The sequence below is a fragment of the Paramisgurnus dabryanus genome, chromosome 14, assembly GCF_030506205.2.
Source record: "Paramisgurnus dabryanus chromosome 14, PD_genome_1.1, whole genome shotgun sequence".
NCBI lineage: Eukaryota > Metazoa > Chordata > Actinopteri > Cypriniformes > Cobitidae > Paramisgurnus > Paramisgurnus dabryanus.
This window is the reverse complement of record NC_133350.1, coordinates 15608576-15634929: the sequence shown is the minus strand read 5'-3', so window position 1 is coordinate 15634929 and position 26354 is coordinate 15608576. Positions and strand designations below refer to the sequence as shown.

Sequence of the window (26354 nt, the reverse complement as noted above, 5' to 3'; positions counted from 1 at the left end):
ATTAATGTTAAAAGTTTAACTTTTCAAATGCAGAGTTCACCTTAGCATTGTGTAAAACCAAACTTAGCAGTCCGTAACATCTATTCACATATATCTACTTTTATACGTCAGATATATGGCCAACCTGAACTTGTAATGCGCATGATTTAGACTCTTCCTTGCACATGAGCTTGTAATATGCGTGGCTCTGCCATTTCCTTACACTAGAGATGTTGTTAGGCACGCAGCGGTTTAAAACCAGCAAGTGTGTTGATCCCGCTCCCTAGCATAAAGGTAATTTCAGAGTGCCTGGGCTTTAATGATGCACTCGGATTAATGGCATCAGTTTTAAGAAGGTTGTGGTGGTGACAGTGAGTGCGTTTACATGCACAGAATAAGCGGATATCTATCAAAAATCTGCTTATTATAGAAAACTGTTTTCATGCGTTTACATGCAAATCAATAAGCCGGCTATGCAGTCAACTGCGTTTACATGGGACTTGGAGAATTATCAGTTTTCTCGCAGGCAGTGACGTCACCACCTATAGTACATAATAGTCGATCAAAAAGCCGACGGCATATCTGTCTTAAGCTATATTGTTGTATCTCTTCTCGTGTCTGCAGAACCTGTAAATGTAACATGAGCTTCTATTTTAACAGTTTCTCTGCCAACTGCTTTAGTCGAGCGGAGACTTTTATGCGTTACTTTGCGCTTACTTCCGCGTGTGACGTTTATCTTTCATACGCGGAGACATGCGCACATGGACAAAACCGTGAGAAAGCCGGTTAAGGTGTTTACATGCCAAGCGAAATCGGCGTAATGAGCAAAAAACTACCTGTGCCGATCGGTTTTTGCTTACGCCGTTTATGGGCTTTCCCCGATTAAAGAAAACCGTTTTATGCGTTTACATGACCCCACGTGTTATCAGTTTATTAAGCATAATAGGCGTAAGACTGTGCATGTAAACGCACTCAGTGATGCCCTTAAATCAGCTTTTTTGTCAACCAAAAAGTGCTTTGTCATAGATGAGTAAAAACTGGACAAATAAATAAGTAAACTATTGCCCCGCCCCCCGATACTATTGTGTATCAGCGATCTCACAGGCTGCGGATAGGACAATCTCACAATGGGGCATATTGGCCAAAACTAAGAGTTGGGTAATTTTGCATAATTACTAATTTGCATTTTCATTAATCCACGCATACTAAATGAGTATACATATGCTATTATGATGTTCAAAGATGAGTTAACTGATACATTTCTTGACTACAGGGAGACTTTAAACATGCGTATGCTAATAGCTTACCAAAATGTAAACTTTAAAATTAAATCGACTGTGAATGGAGTATCCTTATGTAGAGAGTTTCATATCAGTCCTATTTTCGGTTAAAAGGCAGCTGGGTGATTCTCACAAAATCCAGACTTAGAAGGTCAGATTTTTTTAAAAGCCCTTGAAGTCAAATTTTGGTCTGAACTTACTATAACCATTATTTTTAGAGGATTTAAAACATATTTCTTATATGTTTATTTACATTTTTTAGATTACCATTAGAAAAAACTATCATTACCGCAACATGATATTACATTAAATATATGCATTTACAAACTCATGTTTCGTTAATGAGAACTAAAAAGTTGTCTAGGTTCTATGACAAAAAAATGAAAAAGTTAAAAACTGCTTACCTGGTAGCCATCTTGAGTGGGACAGTCAATTATGTCCCTTCCCATTTTTAAAAAAAATTTAGTTCCTTGAGGGCTTAAAAAATGATTAAAAATTGTGGCGAGGATGAGAAAATTGGTCTTGGACACATTTATATTCATTACTATTGTCTCTACATTTATCAATGATCACCAAATACTAGGGGTGTAACGATTAACCGTGCAAATGCGCGTTTTCTTAATGAATTAATTTCAATGAATTACGGTGAAATCCCGGCACATCCGAGCACCAAGGGGCGCTCTCATGCAGAAACTCCCTTTGTGCCACAGAAGTACCATTACAAACCTTATTCCAGGAAATGTCTACAGGAATATTTATATCTTTGTTCTTCAAATTGTTTCAGGTATTTTCATGATAATAAAGAATATTTTGAATGATTTTTATTTAACGAGTGTTGCTTTTTTAAATGCACGTTATAAACGACTCCGACTCATAATGATTTTAGATTGATAAGGAGTTCCTACTGACCAAATGCCGTAGTACACGCACAAGCTGTGCATGAAACAAACAATCAAAGCCTTGCGATTCAGAATCGATTTTTAATGGGACACGTGATTAAATAGTTACATCCCTACCAAATACCACATGTTTCTTTACTGTAAATGTTTATAGTATAACAAGCTTTTTATTTTTTAGATTTTTTAATTATAAATATTTCCATGTCGAAGAACCCAAATCCAGTTATGGACACGTTGCTGTAATGAAAAGTTTCCACTTAAATGTGAAAGAGACAACGAAATTGGTTTGTATGATGCCATTTGAAATCATGTGCAAAATAGTACATAAAGAGATGTTTGTAATTGTATGCTTCTTATTTTGATACTCTTACTTTGCATTTACTTTTTTTATCAAAATATTTCATGACACCTCATAAGTCTGATTTTGCGAGAATCATCCAGCTGCATAGACACTGCTTTTGAACAGATTTATTACAATGCAGTTTATTTTTACAAACACATTAACATCGATCTGGTTTTCAGATCTGCTCATACTGTATTCAAGCCAAATGAGCGGATCACAAAAGTTAAGTATAATTCAACCCAACCGACAGAACTATGAACAAAATTAATTCCCTAAATCTCCCCTACATCCCCCCTCAGTCCACACTAGTATGCATAATATGAAAAACTATTGGTTTATTGCCTGAAGTAAATTAATAACTGATGCTGTTGGGGTTTTTTAAAAGCACTCCAGAGACAGAGCGGCTCGCACCAGGCCAAGAGCGGAGCGCGTAAGGTTAAAAAGCCTATTTAAATTTCAGAGTGTTTTTGCTTCATTCCTTTTAGCATACTTCTCCATGTAGTCGTGCCATGGAGGGCGAGTTACTCTGTCTGAAAACATAAAGCAGTAATGAAACCTCTGAACGTTCAACAAACTTGGTGCTCTCCTGCAGAAAGGTGTCACAAGTGTTTACTGCCACAAAGCTGAAAGCATAAAAACCAACCACAAACCCGAACTCCATTCCAAGAGGAAAAATACAGTATCATTGCAAGGAGCGAACCTGACAGTGATTTTACTTGTGTGTGCTTTACATGTAACTGCATATGCAAAACTTTTATACGTATTGTCAAACGAACAAAACAAAAAACCCAATGTGGGGCTCAGCTAATGCAGCCTTCATGTAAACAAAGGCATCACATGTCAGTCCTTAATGTATATAGTTATGCCAGGATAAATATAATAGAAACTGGGCATGTAGGCCGGTGGTGTCAGCTGCTATTTGAAACCCAGCAAGAGCTTGTGGAGTTGGAGACCGAACGCTACCTTGTTAGTCACAGTGTTGATTGCCAGCGTTGGAGAGGCACTTCCAGAGATGATGCAGTCCATTCCCAAGTTATCTGACTCCAGGCTGTACGGTGTAGATGCCTGCAGAAAAACAAGAAAGCACGTTCAGCCACCAGGATAAAAACGAGGGAGATGATGAGCAATCTGAAGTCACTTTGATTTCTACATATTCAAAGGGATTTGATGTTACTAAATTCAAAGCGAGGGCACGTTTAAGAGCAACAGCGGCGGGCGTTTATCAACAACAAAAGAGCAACACCTTTAAAATTTGAAGGCAATTGGAGGCATTCTGGGGGAGGAGATGAGCAGAAGAGAAAAAAAACAGTACCCCCGTGCTCTCTCTGCTCTTGCCTGGGTAAAGATAACCTCACACGCCCGTCTCCCAAAACTGCTTATTGTAAGAGGATTGCCTTGCAACAATGTGATTTTTAATTTGTGATAGACATAAATAAGATTTTGCTTATTCACAAATTTTAATGTCAAAGGATTTCTGAGGAGACAGCAGGAGCATGAGGACAGATGTGAGGAAAGAGAGAGAGTGTCTAATGAAATACACTTTAATAGCGAGCATCGCACACTTGCAAAGACAGTTCCCGCTTATTTCTCATGCAGGATCAGGATGGGAGAGAATGGATCTAATTGGAGGTTTTTGATATGAGTGAAGTAAGTGTGGATATGAAAAACGTTTGTGTGTGGCCTGAGGGCAAAGCTGTGCGCAGAGACAATGAGCCTCTCACTGAAGTCTGGAGTGTTGCAATTATAAATGACAATGGTTTAACTGCCCGACCATACACAAAACAGACAGCATCAACACAAATCGCAAGCACCATGGTGGGAACAGGTGCTATTTTCCATATAGTCCGTCTGAGTGGAAAGACATTTAATATTAAAGAGCAAAATTAATAAGGGAACCGCTTATTATGCATGACATTCACTTATTTTACATGCTCAAATCATCGAGCATGGTACAGAAAACTACAATTAACTAACCAGATGAAACTTTATGAGTGCCTCTAACCACGTTGGCGACTAATAGTAACTTGAATCAAAATTTTGCTGATGGTTAATTGCCTAAAAATTAATTAATTGTCTGTTTTATTGCTTTGACATTTAATTCTCATAAATTTGTTGCTTGTTTATGAAATATTTTTCTCACATTGTTGTGATTGTTTTAATTAAATCTTTTGCAAGGTTCACCTGGCAGTAAATATTAATACACATAAAGGTACATTCACATTACAAGTGACTTTGTCGTTGTGTGTCGCTCGTCTCTTTCAAAAAAGGCGTTACTAAATCTGGTTATCATAAACAATTGAGAACCATCCACTCCAGTTACTGACGACAGACGGATGATGTGAACTCCACTGCTTCGTTCTCATTGGTAGTCGCTCCAGAAGGTCACTCATAATTTGCATAAAGTTAAACCTTTCTCAACTTTCTCGCACAACTGGACATGCCCATCCGGTCGCCAACGGTCATTGTCGCTCATGTCACAGAGGTTTCATTAAAAATTTAGATCGCGTCGCTCTGCTATTGCTAGTCACTGCTAGTCTGAATGCAGCTTTACACATATTTAAAAGTAATTATTTAATAAAAAATTTCTTTCAAAACCTGAAAATTCTTCATAAGAAAAAAACGCAATAAAGTGTCTGAAAAATTATAAAAAATAAAAATGCAATTAAACTGAACGGACTATACCAGAACAGGCTTTAAATAGTAGCCAATCCTACTTACGATATATTAGTACTGGACCACATGTCTGTAGTGCCTGCAAAAATATATATTCCATACAGATTCTTAAGAAAAGCATCCTTCACTTCCCTAAATTTGGATTTTTTGAACGGCTTTGAAATGTATTGCGATACACTGTCAGATAAGGAGTGCCATCTGATACGGTCTCGTTTATACAGGCGCTGCAGCTCCCCCTTGTGTTTTTTAAAGAGATGTGCAATCATTGCGGTGATCTGAAATCATTGCAATTGTTTGACATCAAGACGATTACTTAATCATTGTGACAGCCCTACTTATAGGTGATAACATATGAAGAGCTCAGATGCAAATACCGCTAAACATCACTTCTGTCAAAAACGACATAATGATATTAACCAAATTCTCTCTGCATGGATTACACGTTCATCAAATACTTTCACTTCAAATCCACTTACTCCGGCCTCAGGTTGTTCAGAAATACATTTTTTATTGTAGAATTCGTTATACCCACAACGACTTTTCCTTAAAGTGCACGGATAAACAAGGTGAACATAAGTCAAGGTTTGTTTCCTGGTTAAATGAGGTTAGCTGAAATATATTAGAATACTGACCAGATTGTTGAGACTTTTAACTTTATTCTGAATGGACAGTGAAGAGTGACCAGATACTTTTTCACTATTGGAGATTTTTGTAGTGAAAGAAAGGTTTATTTCAAGAAAATTTCATGAAACTGCAATTTGGACCTTTAAATCGTTGGGTTCAACTGAACTCCACTACATGGAGAAAAATTCTGGAAGGCTTTCCTAGAAAAACTATGTCAGACACACTTGTCAGAGGGTTTTGCATATGAACTCTTCCTATTATTCTTGCATATTTTTGGATATTTGGTTGCATTTGCAACTATATTGTAAGGAATCTGGTACTCCAATAAAGCAAGCATTCTTTCTTCATATGCTGTCTTCAAATAGCCTTTTATTTATGGTTGCATGTCTGCAATCTCTGCCCCCGATATAACTATAGCTGAACCTTATCGGTTCGTCTTCCTCACGCAACACAGGGATGGACAAAATGATGCAAGCCGCCTCTGAGTCAGGTCAACCTCAGAGGCCGGTGTCGAGCGCAGCCGTGTTGTATATTCCAGTAAGCTCTGCTCATAAATAATGGAAGGAAAAGCTCTGGTTGAAAATAACCAGTGCAGAAACTCTGCATTAATTGATGTTTTCTAAAAAATGACTGCAGAATGCAATGTATGTAAAAGGCTGCCTGGGGCGCACTTTATTAATAAGCTGGACCCCCTCTACAAAAACTCAGGCAGTTGAGCGAGACAGTTATATATAAAGATATAAGTGCGCCATCACTAAACCTGTATGTGTGAGGCGGTAAAGCACAGACTCAGACATAAAACAAAGCAAGCAGTCTCAGCTCAGGAAATCTAACATCCAGCCTGATGCCTTTTCTATCAACACAACAAGGCAAGACAATTTTTTTCATTTATTTTCAGTCTCATAAAAAGCAGGAACACACGAGCAACATCAAGGGAATCTTTCTCTCCTATAATCTGGTGTTTCCTACTAATTTTGCTAATTTAACCGGTCCAGACTAAGTACTAGACTAAACAATGCCATCTTATGTGAAATATGTTTTTAATTAAATACCATCATAACAAAACTTTTTTCGTGAATGTCTATTTTTAATAACACATTTTCATACCATTCCAGTCACTATAACCGTTCTGATAGACTGACCTCTAATTTTTATTATGAATATTACGAAGACAATGTATAGACAACTTCTTTTGGTAACGCTTTGTTTGGTTTTAGCACGCAGACACAAACATTTAGTGTGGCCAGTACAGTCGGATTCGCAGACAAATTTTATAGGAAGTTGTGCATACCCTGTCTTGCGGGTAATTGGTTTGAATTACTAAATACTAGTGATGCACCGATGTATCGGCCGCCGATATTTATCGGCCGATTTTTGATGAATTTGAAACCATCGGCATATCGGCAATAGCACGAGAAAGGCAGATACCGATTGTTTATTAATTAACTGCATAAAGAAATCCATTATATGTAAAAATTGAGTTAATGTTGTTAATAAAATAAATGCTGAATAGCAAAAACCACCTTTGAAGGTTGTCATGCTGTCTAATTATATTTGTTTTAGCTTAATTTGTGCCTCTCTTATTATGTTTTTCAGTTGAATGTTAATTAGATCCAATCCATGTTCACAATTTGATGCAAAAAGAAACTAGCTAATAGACCAACTGTATAGTATTGTATACAAGTGTTTAAATCGGTATCGGCCCAAAAAAATCCTATCGGTGCATCCCTACTAAATACCTTTTCGTGTCATCACCCGGGCAGTGGGGAAAAGGGTGCACCTAATACTGATGTTATGACTGGTCAGGTTGCGTGTCAAATAAAACTTTTGTCGAAGGGTCATTTGCAACACCAAAATGCCTTGCGGTTTATCATATTAAATGAAGAGTTTGGTTCCAAAATGCAATAAATCCATTTTGACTAATTTTGGTAAAAACGTGTTTCTATACCAAGAAAGATGAAAACCACTATTTTTGTTACAAACTTCCACATAGCATCTTTAGGTTAGAATAACATAAAAAATTCAAATCCATAATTAGATTTTCAAAGATTTATTATAAAAACATTTTTTCAGCAAAATGCAATAAATCCCTGAATTTAGGGAATTTTTCAAAATGCTATAAATATATTTAATCAATATATAAATGTGCATTCATCTTTGCTATGTTATATTAATTTAGTTGACTAGTGATATACACTGATAAAAAATAAACATTAATGGAGTTAATGAAAACACTTACTTTGTCAAATAAAAAACACTGTCATTGCTGCTGTCATCCTTGGGACGTCGTATAACTTTTTTGACAGTGATCAGCTGTAAAATGTTTTGGTCCTGCTCGATTTTCGTTGACTTTGAGTATAATAAAGAAACGTTTTTCATAAGATCCCCTGGGGTCAATGTGTTAGCATGACAGAAGCTTGATGTTGTCATGTGAGAACAAGCAACAGCCGACATTTTTCCGTCCCCCAAGTGCCTCTCGTTTTGATGGCTTAACTTTCTACCCCGCTACAGAAAACCACCACGTTTATCAATGCCATCAAAGTACTATTTTGTTTAACGCGCCGCCATTGCAATGCATGGAATGGTGCGCTGTGATTTGCTGAGCAGATTTATTGCATTCTGCAGAGGAGGACTGGCATTTATTGGGTTTTGGAAAAAAGTGGAAAAGATGACAGAATAACACGGCAGATATTGGATTTTGCTTAAAATTAAGATTTTACTTTTTAATACTGATTTTGGCGGTAACTATTTTTAAATGACGTTTATTGCGTTTTGGAACCAAACTCTTCAAATATAGTTTATACTTATTAATAGGACTAAACTGTTTTTGTGTTATTCAACGCATCAATAAAGAGACTTTGCTGAGACTTTGTACGGCCCACCAGTGGGTCCCACCCACAGTCTGAAAACGATGCTATAGATGATAAAGCACTGGTGCAGAAAATGCTAATCACAGTGGCGGTGACTCAATGGTAATCTATGTGTTTTAGCAACCACAGCATCAAGTGAAATGATGAAGTACATGAATGACATTGACTTGAACTAGAAGAGTGAAACCCGTGCTGTGTTGAGTTCTTTGATCACTCCTGGACTCTTAAGTAATGAGCTCAGTTTGGTCAGAGAAAGTGTGAATGCCTGAAAACTGACCACCAGGGGGTCTGTGAGCACATACACGTCAACATGCAAACAAACTCTCGCTCACCCGCTCTCCAGACCGTGGTCTCTTCTTGGGCCGCGTGGGCAGCGTGTCCTCCTTTGGATTTGTGTCAATTGCCCAATACGAACCCTAAAAACGGGAGAAAAGGGAGTATTAGTCTTGAAGAAAGTCCATGCCCATTCAATCAAGTCTATTTAATAAAACCATGATATATATACACATAACCTTAAAAAGCTACTGATGTTGATATAGGGCTCCAAAATGTATGTGTAACTTACAAAAACATCATATTTCATAAGACTTCAGATAACGTTTCCAAGAGAAAAGCAAGTACTGCGTTTGCTGCCAAACACGTTGAACTTTTAGTTTATCAAAGTTTTAGCGAACGCATTTGTAGGCCTATCACGTCAGACGGACATTCTTTGAGCTTTATGTTGAGGTGCGAAGTTGGGTCTTTCACTACCACCATTTCTTTCCCTTGCTCTCTCCCGCTTCGCATTTCTCCTGAGCCTTGGCAGAGGCAGGTAAAATGTTAAGCCCCTCCTGAAGCCCCTCTTCCTCAGCCGCGGGTTTATCGATTGCTCCTGTTCAGGGCTGGACACAGAGGTGTTGGATTTCTGGTCAGGTCTGTGCTCTGATAATCAGGCAGAAAATAGCATAGCTTGGTTTGGGGCTGCAAGTACCCAAGCACCCAAGACCCTGGCTGAATAATTTATCTTTGCATTCTTCCTGTTTAATTTATTTTTCAATAGTGCTGCTCTTCCCAGAAGCTAAAGGCAACTCCGGCTCCGAAGTTAGCCAGGAAGAAAAAGAAATTAACCCCCAGGCTTGGGCATTATTTTAAAATATTTTATTTTATATGGGATAAAATCTCAATTGTCCAGAGAGGGTGCGAACAGGACCTTTAAAATTACTTGTGCACATCTTGTGGAAGCGCCTAAGCAAGGAGAATAATTGAAAACACTGAAGGATTGGTCTAGACCGCACGCATCACGTTCCTCAGATATTCAGCCTCCAAACACATTGATAAAATGATGTAAATCTCTGCATTTAAACAGCAACACAGCACAGGTTACAAGCCATGGCAATAAGCAAAGCATTCAATGTCTCCGGCAACTAAACTAAACCTCTTTCAACTTTCCCACCTTAAGAAATGAACTCATTATCTCTGTTTAACACTTGACAGTTACTGTCATTTGTTTTTAAGGTGTGATAAAAGCTCCAAAACGATCTAACCAATAACAAAGCTTGTTTCATTATCACATCTTGCATTAAAAAGCCACTTTTTTGCACTAAACCGGTCCTGATGAGAAAATGTTGAGTAATTAACATTAATCACATAGAAAACGAATCAATTAGCCATACAGACTATATGACTTATGATTGTTGATCACTTTGACGCAGTCAAGCAAACTCAGTCAGTACTGCACTGTAAAACCTAACAGTTAACTTAACTCAAACCATTTAAGTAAACCGGTTGCATTAGACCATTTAAGTTTTAAAACACATTAATTTAAGTACTCTGAACTTGAGTCATGTGCAATTATGCACTTATATATTTAAGTAGTGTGAACTTAAATATAAGTGCATAACTGCATATGACTCAATTTGTTTATGTTCACAGTACTCAAATGTATGTGTTTTAAAACTAATGCAGCCCGTTTACTTAAATGGTTTGAGTTGAGTTAACTTTTAGGTTTTACAGTGTGACATCTACAGCTTTTATTAAGAGTGTAGTATAATCTCATCTAAAAGGGCACAGGACAATTAAGAAAGCTATTAATCCAACCTACATTTTTTCCATTTTAGCTATAATTGACTGGATTGGTCTAAATCAGTAATTCTCAAAGTGTGGTCCGCGGACCACTAGTGGTCCGCCAAACCCCCCCAGTGGTCCGCCAAAAGATGACCTAAACTAGGCAAGTGTTTATACAATCGTCCCTTATTTAAGTAGATTTTTTATGCACTTGCAAAACTGTGAAATCAGTTCTTGCCATTCTGTTTTAATAACGTAAAAATGGATCGGTGGCTAAACCAAAGAGGAGTCAAAAGAAGGATCAAGCGTCAATTTGGGCTAAAAAAGTTTGAGAAACACTGCTCTAAATAATAATAATCAAAAGAGATACATAAAGGAATTTCCGCCATTTCATGTGACTTGCATGACAACGCTCCCCAATACCCTGAACTGCAGGTAGTGAGGTATCAGCTTGCATGCAGGTCAACCATTGTAACATGACACTTTAAAGGTCAAACAATTTCACCGTTAACCCTGTTATCCACTGATCTTTAAGTGCAGCCAATGATTACCCAGCAATCACGTAACATGGACAATGTCAGTGTGAAATAAACCAAGAAAAAGAAGAGACTGATCTAGATAACAGTTGGAGAATAATTATTATACTATATAGCAGGGGTCTCCAACCTTTTTGTTATCAAGGGCTAACACAATGGATAAAACAATCTGGAGGGATACTTTTGTGATACAGTCTACTTAAAACTTTCTTGTTTTACTTGATTTAATTTTATTTTACTTGTTGATATGTTTTATCATTGTTTAAAATGTAAACATGCATAAAAGAAGCCAAGATAATATAAAAATTTGCAATAAATAAATATAAAAATTGAGGCTATTAATATAATGTGCTTTGGCGGGCACCATGTTGGAGATCAGTTTGTCACACCACAGAAAATTGTGTTATTAATGACCCAGACAAATCTGAATAATTAAAAAAATGCCATGTAAATAAACAAGTTATCAACATCATGGATAAACAGGCAGGATTTTCGGCTCTCAAACCGTGGGGCGTCTACACTGTCGGCGCTGAAACAACGCCCACTCATGGGATAGCTGCCGTCTCTTTTTACTTTCAAATACCGCTGAACCTGAATGGATGCTTGTGATTGTTTTAGGGCTCGGGCCATGCTCGGCGGCTCCAGTGCATCATCGAGCCACCGTTTTAATACGGCCCAAATAATCCTGAACACCGAAATGTGGAAAAAACTTTAACGTAACCCCACAATTCAGTACTACATAGTTAACTTGTTTCACTAATATATTTCTAACACAATGGCATGGTTTCACAGACAGGGCTTAGCTAAAGCCAGGGACTAGGCCTTAGTTAAAGAGCACCAATTTTTCCGATTCACGATTTTACATTCCCTTTGGTGCGTAAGTGTGTATTAGTACGTGTTAACGTAATAGTACGTGTATTAGTACGTGTATTAGTACGTGTATTAGTACGTGTTAATGTAAATCTCTTTTCTTAGACAAGAACAAACACAAGGATTGTAGGCAACTGTTTACTTTCTGGAATTGGTGATGTAGACAAGACCGAAATTATAATAGTTCCTCCCGCTTAGACTATATTTTAACTATAATTTAACTCCTGTAAGCATTGCGGCAGAATCTTTCAAACATGGTAAGGAGCGTCAGATTTCTGAGGTTTACAGGCCAATAACAATGTACAGATTAGCTGGCCAATCAGGGACACATGGCTATTCAAATTGATGAGTTTTGTTGCAGGCAGATAGGGAAATCTGGAACTACAAAAATTTACGGTATGTGGAAAATAATGTGTTTTTTAATCATAAACCACACAAACACATTGTATCACACCATAGACCGTAAAAAAGATGGACGACGCGACGTCGCCTCCCACCATTGTAATGAATTGAAACCAAAAATGTCCGACCACGGTCGCCGCCATGTTACGTAAAAACGTCAGTTTGGAGCCAAGGCATGCGCAGAAGGAATCGTCCGTGGAGCTAGAGGCGGAGCTGCGGTAACAAACTTCCGCCCAAACACTTGCGCGACCAATTCAACTACGCCAATCATAACGACACGCCCCGTTTCTATAGCATCAAATTACAAGTAGGGCTGTCAAAAGATTAATCGTGATTAATCACATCTAAAATAAAAGTTTGTGTTTACATAACATATGTGTGTGTAGTGTGTATAATTAATATTTATATATAAAAACACACACAGTCATGTATATATTTAAGAAAAATTGGTTATATTTATATATAAAATATTTATATTTCTATATAATATAAATTATATAAATGTTTATACAGTATATAAATGCAAATATTTCTTAAATATACACATGAATGTGTGTGTATTTATATATACATAATAATTATACACACTACACAAACATATGTTATGTAAACACAAACTTTTATTTTAGATGTGATTAATCACGATTAATCTTTTGACAGCCCTAATTACAAGCTAAAATGAAACTTACCACAATAATGAACACTTGAACATATATCAGCTTGATAACAACTACTTGAAAGGACCAAAAACATCTTTCGGAAACTTTTATTGGAAGTGTAAATATTTTTTTATTTAGAGCAGAGTCCCATTCGTTTGAATGGAGAGGGCGGGGTTTATCACTTGTACTGCAGCCAGCCACCAGGGGGCGATCAAAGAGCCATAGGCTTCACTTTTCAAGACTTATGAGGCACACCCGTATCACACCAAATACACAAAAATAAAAAAAAATTAGCAAAGAAATAGGTGCCCTTTAAGATGTAAAGGCATCTTTTATAAACATGACTTAGAAAAAGACATTACTGGAGTGTATCTTGAGCAAATCAACAGCACTGGCATATTTGAAGATCAGTGCAAGTTACTTTCAGTTGAGATAGCTCAAACGTATTTTATTCTAGGACCAACCTTAAGCCTTGTCTGTTTAACCGGGGAAATTTGTTTAGAAAACAAATTCTCTGAAATCATATTACATGGCAGTTTTTCATAGTTTCCCTAAATTAATTACAAAATTTTTCTTTCTCATGACGTTATCTGAAACTGGTGCAAGAAGCTTGTGTCGAGAGGTAAGTTGATGCCATGTTGAAAGTCATTTGTGTGGGCAGTAATACCGCAATTTCTCTAATCTAACATAAGTAGAACGAGTTGCTTAACAATTGTATATATTGCAGGTGCTCTTACACAATAAATTGACTAGATAAGACCTCCAACAAATCATTTAACAGATGCTCAAGCACTAGGGCTGGGCAAAAAAAATAGATTTTTCGATTAATCGTTTTTTTTTTAAAACGTGGTCGATTAAAAATCGATTCACAAAGAGCAGAATCGATTTTTTTTTCATATTTATTTCCGCAAACATTGAACGGAGGAATGGAAGCATTTTAGATTTCGCAAGCAAGACGTGTTGTGGCTTTTAATTTCTTTTTATTAATTACCCACTTGTAAACTGCTGTTCACTGTTCTTTTTTATTAATATAGTATGTGTATTAAATCTATATTCATTGAGTTGAATCGAGAAACGAGTATAAAAACCTACCTGAGAACCGGAATCGAAAATTTAATCGAGAATCGGAATCGAATCGATTTGATAGCTTGTGAATCGAAATCGAATTGATCTGGAACATCTGAATCGATACCCAGCCCTATTAAGCACAATTTTCACAATACATCCAATATTTATATATGTTTCTTACAGCATTAGATCACAAAATACTTCATCATTTATAACAGACAGCAACATCACATTGCATTACACACCTTGGTGCTTTTTATTCTAATAAAAAAACATTTGGCTGAAATTGATGCTGTGAAAGACAGCTGAATGTGACGAAGGGACTGGTTGCAAACTACTTAAAAACTGTCACTGCAAAAGGAAAGGCTGGATAGTGTTCCTTTAATTAGCCGAAAATCTTGAAAAAGTGAAATCCCTTGGGATGGGAATATGTGTAGGCTGCAACACTATCCCTAGAGAAGAAGCAACTTTTTCAAAAAATGTATGCGAGGATAGTGCACGCACCAAAAATATATGGCAATATAATTAGAATGTGTCAAGACTGATACATCACTTGGGCCACATCCACACGAAGCAGAAAAGACTAAATAATATCATTGTATAATGCTACATAAACTGTGTGCTGCTTGAATGGGAAATCATAAACGGGGAGGCCATAGATTTTTTTAGTGATAAATATTTACTAAAACACCTGCCTTACAATGGGGCTTTCTGTACAGGATGTAAGAAAGACACATTTCCCCAGTCTCACTGCAGGCTAGACCTCCCTTTCCAGAACCTCCATGTGTCCACTTAAAGGTAAAAAAAGATTGCATCTTTTCCTGCTTGGAGCTGCCGGGACACAGAGGTAAGGTAAAGAATCGCTTCAGCCATCATTCAGAAAAACACGCCTCAGTTATCTCCCACAAACAGCAGAGTCCGAATTCCCGCCATATTACAATATTGATGGAACATATCAAGAGAGGCCCGCGCGAGCTTTGAAGTTCATCTTCCGGGGGGAGTTCTGGCAAATTCCAAATTGAACATTAGAGATGCAAACATGTTGGCCATGCATTCGGCATAGAATCATCCAGCGATAGATTATTTTGTATTTAATGGAGCAGATCCCATGAGTGTCAATATCAGAGGATTACTGCAAAACATGAAATTAGCATTCAGTCCCATTCCCCTGCATGCCTCCGTTCTTCTCTTTATGTCACACTGTGTGTGCGCGTGTATGAATGCACTCGATGGCACAAGATGGCTGAGGATACAGAGAAATAAAGAAGGCGGTATTATATGGAAAGGCGGATAACAGAGGGCCTGCTGATGTTGGAGATAGGGCTTTGATGTATTGTCTGTATCGTATACATTTGAGAAGAACCGTGTGTGTTTCTGGATATATACACTTATTTTAAAGGCCGAGTCTGAGTTGTGTGCAGGGCCGACTGTTTCTTTACGTTTTTGCCTGCCGACTGTGGCAAAGCAGGTGGTGGCCTTCCACTCCTGTGCAGTAAGTGCCGGGCTGAAGTGCTTTCTCTCCACCCGAGAGAGCCCTTTTAAAGCGTTAGCGCAAGTGCTCGCTCTCATCTATTTTCACAAGGATAGGTATGCATTTTTAACAACCGAATCTGTCACATCCTTTGTATTTAGCAAATGTACAAAACGAGCATTTCTGAATAAAACAGCACAAAACACAGAGAGAAAAGCTTACCTTTCCCGGGTCATCTTTGGAGCGAGGCACTTTGAGAAAACACTTGTTCAACGAAAGATTGTGCCGTATTGAGTTCTGGAAGAGAAAAAAAGAGAGACAGAGATGCGTTTAGGTTGTTTATAGGTTAATGAGACTCCAGAAGCACAACTCTCGTTATATTACACAACAATACAGCGCGATAGTACCTAAAAACTTCATTTACATGCACCCTATACTGTGCTGTCAGACAGCGGTGTAGCAATAGCGAGTCCCTGCAAATAACAGAATATGAATAAAACACCGGGGTATTATAGCACAGATCCTGCGTCATCCTTCCACCACTATGCAAAGCAACCGGGCCAGAGAAATATATTAAAGAGATTCATCTTGCTGAAGAAGACAGCCTCAAAAAGGAGGAAGATTAGGACCATCGCAAAATATTGAGATATTCCTAAACTCAATATTACAAATCCCTGACTCGACAATTGTTAACTATGGAGAGCTTTTTTATCACTTCGGCGATTCCCAGAAATGTCCGAATGCAAATTTGCACAGTTCTTTCCGAAACCAGAGCTCAAAACAGACTCCCTTATATGAAGGATGTCCTGAGGTTAATGAAAAAAATCCAATTTAATAGCACAGCAATTAATTAATCCTTCCAATCCTCCGGGGAAAATTAATTATGCAAATTATTATTTCATTTTTTACACGATTCTTTAATGATCACAAGTAATTTTTCACCATATGAGGCATGAAGTGGGAGGAGCTGGCTTGAATTGAGATCGTGCCTTAATACTGTCTGGAGTACAGCCAGGCTCTTGGCTCTTAAGACACTAAAACGAACAGGTTTTTAAATCATTCGACAAAATTGTATTGACAGATGGCTGTGTTACAATAGCTCTGGGATTCTCGAATGAACTGATGTGGTGTGGAATGAGCTGACGGTGAGAGACATTAGCGCCAAACAGACAATGGGAAACCACGATCATGAGAGAGAAGCTTAGTTGAACATACTAAGCAAATAAAGATCATTCTAGGTTAATATGTATGTGAAAGACCTAGCGGATAACATCTAATGAGGCTGTGATGGCTCATTTCCTGTAAAGAGGGTTGATCGTGTTGGATATTTAACAGAAGACCGCAGGGAACGGCAGGTCAAGGTAAGGGAGTCTCCACGTTAGCATTAACTACAGCCATTACCGCCAATAAAGGTGAGATCTGGAGGACCGCTTAACCCATACTGCAGGTAAAACCCTGTCAGCAAATTGCAGCTGATAATTCAAACACAAAAACACAGGGGCGGGACAGAGCAGTTAACATATAACCCACATCTGAACCCAAGGGCTGCCACACATCTGTCTACAGACACTAATTTTGTAGGACATTAAAACTTTAGCAGTCATAGCAGCTCTCCAGACTGCAAAGCACTGAGGTCAGTCAAACAGACAATGGCTTGGTCTCGCCCTGGTAAAATACAAAGGCGCAATGTAAAATACTTAAACCTGCACTAGAGATGTGCACCTCGGTCATTTTGTGTGGTCAAGTGCTCTACAGATAAATCTGGGTACTCTAGGTCCACATTTAGCACATACTGGTGACACAATGTCACCATATAAAAAAAACATGTTCAGAATTAAAAATAACTGACTCTGGGCTGTAAAATCTCTACTCTACAATTAAAAAACAGGGTAAAGGTTTCAAACATCACTGGTCAAATAAAAAAGTGAAAAGTGACTACTTTATATCAAGTTAGGTGATGACTTGGCAAGTGAACATGCAGGTCAAATAAAAACTGTCTTTCTCTGGCTGTCACTCTTTCCCTTTTGTCTTTCAGTGCCATAACACCCCCATCCCTGCCTGCTGAAAGCCGTAGGGTTCAAGGCCGCCTTAGCAGGGCTCCTGCAGACAGACACAGCTAATAAGCACTGGTGCACCAGTCCAGTCAGTCTCCAGCTTTCTATCAAGGGAACAAACCCGAAGAGCCGCAGGGCCAGCTGCCATTCTGACACACCGAGTCTGTGTGTGTCTGTGAGAGACAGAGAGAAAAAGAAAAGGGAATGACCAAAAGAAAGTCAAGAGGTGACAGCTTATGTGTGTATAAGCAAACACTGGGTTGATCAAATTGATCCTGTGTAGTCAAGCATACCTGCATTACAAACATTCGCAAAATAGTGTATACGATGGTGATTTTTTTAAAAATAAGGTGACACTTTTTATAATAGAAATTAGAGCTTTAAGCTGAAATTACACTGCAGATCCGCTCTTATCAATCTTTTAAAAGTGACTCATATCCAATATCTGCATTTACACACAACACTTGGCAAAACAATTCAAGGGAGACATATTGACCTAAAACAACTTAGACCATAGATGATGTAACACGTTGTGATATGCAATAGATGCAGACAAAATGATTACACAAATGTACAAGATTTTAAGATTAAGAGACATAAAACTTGTTTACTTCAACATTATTTACTTCACTAAGTGGAGTAGTGGTCCTCCATTGCCCCGTTAAGAAGAGTCATGCGATTGTGGGTGGTGTTCACTTTATTTGCCAACGTCGCTTTTTCAGTGATGTATGACACGCCTTGACATGGGAATATCCGATCTGTCTGCTTACATTGGAAATGTAAATGTATGCATCAAATGCATATCAAATTTATTTCCCCTAGTGCTGGGCGATAATTCGATACCGATAAATTTATGGATATACATTTTCCTGATAAAATGATATTGCCCATTCGATAAGTGATCAATAATGTTTACGCACTATCCATGATGCACGTGGTCACAGTTTTAGTTAGACTTGGAAGAATGCATTGAGCAAGTTATTTATTTATTAGTAGGGCCCTATGATCTCCGCCATGCGAAAAACGCTCTTGACATTTATTTATCAACATGTATTTATCAACTGGGTATCGATTCAGATGTTCCAGATCGATTCAATTTTGATGAAATGGATTCGATTTCGATTCTCGATTCAATTTTCAATTCCGGTTCTAGTGCCGGTTTTTATACTCGATTCTCGATTCAACTCAATGAATATAGATTTAATACAAATACTATATTAATAAAAAAATAACAGTGAACATAAGTTTACAAGTGGGTAATTAATAAAAAGAAATTAAAAGCCACAACACTATCATTGTCTTCTTGCTTGTGAAATCTAAAATGCTTCCATACCTCTTACTTTTTATGTGAAGGTGGCATCAACGTCGATGAGGCACCTAAAAACGCTATTTTGAGCACTGAATGAAACAATGAAAGGCTCCTTGGTAACATCGCGCAAGGCAAAAAAGAGGGTGACATCTAGTGAAGAAGACTAGTAATTTGATTAACATTAATCTTACGTTCAATGTTTGCAGAAAAAAATATGAAAAAAAAATATATATTTTCTGCTCTTTGAGAATCGATTCTGAATCGACCACGTAAAAAAACGATTAATAAAAAAAAAATTTCCCAGCCCTAATGTATAGCTCGTATACGTATAAAACGCGCGAGATCACTGAATTTGCAGTTGTACATTTAATTTATACAGTAAGGATAATTTCTTTGTATTTATTGCTAATGTTAAAATATCGATTGTTGACAGACAATTTCATAACTTATATATTTAAATTCAATACAGATAAAAACAAGATGAGTATAGTCTTCGACCTCAATTGATTACTTGTTTGGAAAGTATTGGTCACGTTCTGAATAAAAGTAATTTAAAACCATAATTAACTAAAAAATTTAATTCAGGATCAAAGTCTTTAAATTGGAAAGGAATAAAGATTTTTCATCAACCATGTTAATTATCAATATCGCCCGATACTGGGGGAAAAAACTAGAGAGATATATAATTTTTTGGCCGTATAGTCCAGCCCCAATTTCCACATATAAATGTGGCCCGAAACTGATTCGAGTATATCGGAATCTATGTTCCTGGGTCAAATCCAATTTTGTGCAACATGAAAAATATGAATTTATTCAATTTAAATATGCAGTGCAAATGCTGCCTTAGTTTATCAAATTCAAATATTATAATTATTGGACATTAAAACATCTGCTCGTCTTCTCTACAGCATTTAAATGAACATAGCTTAAAAGCACGTTCATGCTTCCATATCTTCTACATTGCATACAAGTCAAGCACAAAGTTCAACTTATACAGCTCTAACTGAAAAGCTCAATAGCTCAGCAGAGCAATAAGCACGTTTATTGCTCATTAATTTGAACGATACACGTTCCACAGCCTAACCACAAGCACCACTCATCTGCAGTTCCCAGTACCCACAAAAAATATAAAAAACTACTTCTTGACTAAACATTAAACTCTTCAAGTCCTTCTCTTTACTAAAAAACACAACACCTCATTTCAAAATGTACTCTTATATTGCAGTCTTATGCAAAGCATGCAATGAAAAGGAATTCCTTCTCAACCAATCATGTTGAATTATTGGACACTGAAGAAAGAGGTCTGAGAGACGCACCGCCGCATGGCATCACGTTGCTCACTGGACGAGGATATTTTGCATGCATAAGTTGAGCTGCAAAGTGTACTCATGAGGCATGATTGGCAAGATCTAACGTTTTTAATTTTTATTGAACAATAAGTGACCTTTGAACGGTAATCTGTAAACACACTATATAACATTAGAAAATGTGTATCTTTAATATGTGAATACACAAAAAACAATCAATATATCAGTACATTAATGATGAATTAGGACTAATACAAATTCACAAATCAGTTCAAATGAATCCCAACTAATCAGTTACTAACTTTGTTAGAAAATTGTTGCAAGAACAAGAATTTAAATAAAATTAAGTTAAAATTGCTTCATCTATTTAATTAATTTGCGCATTCAAGCTTACAGTGAATTAAAACGGTAAAATTAGTTTAAATTTTTAAAATAATGTTTGATAATTCATTTAAAAATGTGCTGGCATAAATCATTGCACATTTAGGGCAGGAAACTAACTTGTCAACTTTAACAAAGAGATGCTGCGAGTGGCTATAGGTGGCAATACATACACACACACATATATGATCCAAATATATAATGCTTGAGTGCACAGATAACAGCTGGCGTTTAAAGCACCACAATACAGTGAAGTTATGAGGAGTGATGAAGAAGAGGAAAGCAACAGGAGGTGAGGAGCTACGTTAAGAGGGTCAGACATCGTGCTCTGTGGGAGCGTCTGTCCATTACCGCCTCTGTAGGCCACGATGTACCTGCGCTCCCCAGCAGGAGCACCTCTTCCATAACCCCCTGTAGAAACACACTCGCTGACAGAGCACCTATCCACCCACTCAGTCCTGCGCTCTCGCCCACCTTGCAGGAAAAAAACTGGGTCAGGCTGACCTCCTCATCCTGAGTATCAAGTGCTCAGCGTGAGTCAAAGGGACAGGCAGTGTCACAGCGGAGTTCTTCATCAAGAACGTTATGCGGTAGTCCGCCTGCTCAACCCAGGGTGCCCAGGTTACAACAGAACCATCCCATCATTGCTAACAAATCCTGCCTGACATCCTTTCTTGTTTGGGGGAAGGGGAGTGTTGGCTTTAACTGATGATGATTTGATTACAACCTGATCCACATTATAACAACTGAAAGTCTTAAAGGGATAGTTCGGCCAAAAATGAAATTAAACCCATGATTTACTCATTTTAACCCATCATTTTTCAGACAAACACATTTTCAGTTATTTTAGAATATGTTTTAGATCTTTCAGTTAATCAAATGTGAAGTTACGGGGCCCACATCCTTCAATTCAAAAAAATGTGCATACATCCTTCACAAAAGAAATCCAAACGGCTCCACGGTGATAAACAAATGCCTCCTGAGGTAATCCGTTTGAAGTTGAAGAAATATCCAAATTTAAAACTTTATAAACGAAAATTCACACTGCAGGCTGAAATGACCCAATTTAGATTTTGCCCCTATGTGACCTGTATCTGGTCTTTTCATGAAAGTCTGAACGACTAAGATCCGATCTTTTCAAATGTGACCCAGGCCACTTGGGTATGTGGTCCTGAATACGATACGTATCCGATCTTTTGAAACGCAACCTCCGTCTGAACGGTGCAGGCCACATGTTTCCGACCCGTACGTCATTGATACACTACAAACGTCATAATTCTGCTTTGAAGTAGGCGGGAACGTTAGCTACTTCCGCAAACAACGAGTGGCGTCGTTGACCATTGAGTACTCTTCTGCGCATGCGGGTCACTTCTGGGTCATTTCACGTTCATACAGGAGATCACAAAAGGTCCCATTTAATTGGAAATGTGAACGGCCTTGCAAAAAAAAAAAACATTAAGCACTAAGCCCTGCAGTGTGAACGTAGCCAAAGTCGCGTCCGCAATCAAGATGAGAGCGTATGCAGTTTACGGAGGGTTCTCTGCTGCTGCTCAGTGCCCCCGCCCTCCGAATTTGTCATACGTCACTAAGAAAAGTGCGTACACTATGCTGATACTCTCTCCTAAGATGTCTAAGATGGCGGACGCTAGTTATTTCCATTTATAAAGTTTTAAATTTGGATATTTCTACAACAAAACGGCACGATTACCCTCAGAAGTCCTTTGTTTATCATGGTGGAGCAGTTTGGATTTCTTTTGTGAAAGAGGGATGCACAATTTTTGGACTTGAAGGTTGGGACCCCGTAACTTTACATTTGAACTGAAAGATCTAAAACATTTTCTAAGATAACTCAAAATGTGTTTGTCTGAAAAAATGATGGACACATGCATCACAAACAGCTTGGGGGTGAGTAAATCATGGGTTTAATATCATTTTTGGCGGAACTATCCCTTTAATGTAGGCGGTCTCCATCTGACAAAGCAATAAAAATGACATTATTATTTAATACATTATTTATATCCCGTCATTAAAATAGGGTTAAACAATGTAACATTGTTGTAGCTACTATGGAATGAAAAGGGTCCTTTGGATTGTTTTCTTAAATAAAACACTATTTTTTGTTATGTAAATTGAAAGCATTTAAATAAAACTATAATCTTTTGAGTCCAAACGTATATTTAAAAGTCACCAAATGTTTTGGGTGGTTGCTTAATCACCTCACTGTCCATATTATTCTGGTTACCAGGTTATCTTTAGGTTTCTCCATCAAAGCAAGTCTATGAAACAAAAAATCTTAAGTCTGTTTAACACACCATTGAGGCATTGTTCGTTGTGTCTACACACAAATGCTATGAGAGAAGATTTGTCCCAAAGTTTAATAAAGTACTTCAGCACAGAGCTTCGTAAAATCCCAAACCCCAAGTATGAGCAATAGTTACAGTGACGCATGCCTTTCCAGGCAGCAAATTTTTTTATAATTTCTCATTAGATCAACAATAAGGCTTGTGTAAAATTTCATCTTTTTACTTTTAGCCAAGATAAAGATATGCACTGAAAAGCACCATTAAGGCTAAACTGTCTGTCTCATTAAATTAGACAGCGAAATGTTGCAAGGTCCTTTGATGGAAAGAATACTGCTCAAGCACGAGACATCTATCAAAGTATTTAATAGTCAGTAACCCAAACCCATGACCCTTTTTTATTTCTTACAGTAAAATGAACTCCTTGTTAAATTAACACAAAGGCACAAAGCAAAGCAACAATTAGCACATTTACAGTCTATTGAAATATGCTTACCCGTGTAACCACCACATCAACATCAGCATTAACATTTGACAGGCCTTTAATTGGAGACCAAATCTAGCATCATCTCAGTGTCTTCTCAGTGACACAAAACAACCATTCTGGAATGTGACTGTATGACTTTAGCATGAATTGTTAATTCGAGGGTATGCCTCTAGCCAACAAACAAAATAATGTCCGCACAAAGCCGTTATTATTTATTATGCAAGAGGTGTGGAAAACAACACAACGGTTGATCGAGAGAGAGAAAGGTATTGAACAGAATAAAGCATTTGACTACGCCGGGGCATAGTGGACTTCCCAAGCACATTCTGGAATTCCCAGCATTCCTTCTTACAGACTCTGTCATTCTTGCTCTGTGTACCCAATCCCACTCATACCACATCATATTTTATATCCTCTCTCAGCCATGCATTGAATTTTTTTGACAAACGGCCTCTTCCGCAAACCGCATTGGGTTCACTCACCCACTGCAGGTTCTGACAAACCTTCTGCAAACACACTGACGTACACAGGCACTTCTTAAGCTTGCAATATCTCTACACACTTTATGGAATGTAGCACGTTGGCAGGCTGTATTTGTAGTGGGCGTGGGAAGATGCTGGAACTAGATTTTCATGTACGTGGTGAGGGGAAACACAGGCGGTCTTCACCGGAATGGACCTTAGTAAAATACCACATGGCTCAAAAATCCCAAATTTGAAAATAACCCCCATCTGTGATAGACAGGCCATGTGACTGATGGGTATAACTGGATGCAGTGAGGTTTTAATCTGCTTAGAGCGTGGAGAATCCTTCACCTTAGGCCATGGGGATGAGGACAGACTGAATATGTAAGAGAGGAATGGCTTGTTAAATCAGTAATAGGAAGGCATAATATTGAGACTCTGGCTATATTTACACCCGATATTAACATCAGTCTTGGGCGCTTTGACACACACAAACACACACCTATTACATATACCAGGAGGTTTTTAAACTGTGGGATCAGTTGAGTCGCACAAAGTTGCTTTGCTGTTGCAGACATAAAAACAGTTCAGTCCAATTAATAACTGGCAATGATTGGCATATACCATTGCTTATTTTTATAGTGCAATTAAACGTACATTTCATTAATAAAATGTAGTGCTGTGACGGATCGCAGTTGATCCATGATCCGTTCTGATCACGACCCACGGTTCGGCTTGCATGCGATTAATACGCAAATTTAAATAGGGAAAGTTATCTTTGCACGCGTTTCGAAGGCTGGCAAATGTTAACATTCAAGTTATTTTAAACAATTTAACCACAAAAGGCGCAAAAATATGCAGCTTTCTGTACGCACAGACGCACGTGCGGCTGAATGTGTCCAGCATTAGTCAGACGTGATCATCCCCATTCAAATCTCTTGATGTGTAAACTTTAGAGCAAGTTGCGCTACTGTGTATACTGTAGTCGATTAAAATACACTTGGTGAATAGAGCAATGAACAACAACTTAACGATTTTATGTGAGGCGACTGTTTATGCTGCGCCGTTTGGAATGTGCCCTCCTTCAGCATGTGCGCGTGGGTTTAAGTGCACTTTATAGTAAGTGCACACACGGAGAGACGCGTTTCAAAAAGCAAGTGAACATAAAATCTTTCTATTCTTGACAGGGCAAATACAAACAAAATGATCTCCACAGTTTTCTTTTTTAATAAAAACATTTGTTTATGTATTAAGTGTTCAGATTAGAGTCAGAAACCAATCTGTGCTTATTTGGTCTTAAAGAAACAGTAACCTCAATTAACCTACTTAAGTCTGTGCTATTAATGTTAATCAAACAACCCAAGACAAAGAGAAAATCACTTTTGTACCTCTAAAAAATTATAATTATATTTACTTTACACAATGAAGAGAGTGTCATATACTGTATACAGTATATGACATTTAATCTTAAACGGCAAACATTGCATTTGTAAAATAATGTTTTAGTTGAGTGACTGTAATAACTAAATTCAGATGGTCCTGTATAGTTCAGTGGTATAGCTACGCATTGTACAGCATTATTTTATCAGCGCAAAATATCATGGGTTCATGCCCAGGGAACATGCATTCTGACAAAATAATGTATAGGCTACCTTGTAATACACAGCGAGTCATTTTGGATAAAGGTGTCTGCCAAATACATAATTGTAAAAATTGTAAAATATAAATGTTTAGATGTGTGCTTCACATGGATATTTTCTTCTCAGGCCATATAAATGGAAAAGTTGAAAACCTTTGTTTTACTGCACTGGGTGATTAATAAGCGAATATGCAGCCTTTTATGATTTACAATTTATACACTTGTGGTCACATGCTTTTATGATTTCCTCTGAATGTGGTTCCAATGAGTAGATGATTTCTGCTTTAAAAATGAGTATTCAATTAAAGGATTGGCATTTGAGAATGCACATACCAAAGTAACGGTAGCTTTAAGACAAACATCCCACAATCGACAAACCATGGATGACTACTTTAACGATTTTTCTACTTGGTTTTCAAGGACTTCAAAGGTAGTTGATCTCTTTTCTCTTGGCATCTAGTAGCAATGCGTTGGCATGCAACATTTTAAAGCCCTATTGTTCTCTGATCTTTACTCGCTTATATGTTGTTTTAATAAAATACGCCTAAAATAAGCCTTTGCCAGCTGCAGCATAAATACATGCCAAAGGTGAAAAGCCACAATAAACATAAAGAGCCATTACACCATCTAATATGAACAGCTCGCCATGATAACTGGATCAGTAGCCGCATGGTCAATATCAGCATGATGTAATGC

The 26354-nt window shown here is 37.7% G+C and overlaps 1 protein-coding gene across 2 annotated transcripts in view; it reads right to left on the bottom strand.

Annotated features, from left to right (window-relative positions):
* foxj3 (forkhead box J3) overlaps positions 1-26354 on the bottom strand; it is a 109042-nt gene that overhangs the window by 24118 nt on the left and 58570 nt on the right. For both annotated transcript variants that reach the window (XM_065241220.2, XM_065241221.2), the window contains exons 3-5: positions 15940-16014; positions 9001-9084; positions 3465-3566 (exon numbers count right to left, since the gene is read on the bottom strand). In XM_065241220.2, coding sequence (XP_065097292.1) covers positions 3465-3566; positions 9001-9084; positions 15940-16014 — 261 coding nt within the window. The remainder of the gene's footprint in view (positions 1-3464; positions 3567-9000; positions 9085-15939; positions 16015-26354) is intronic.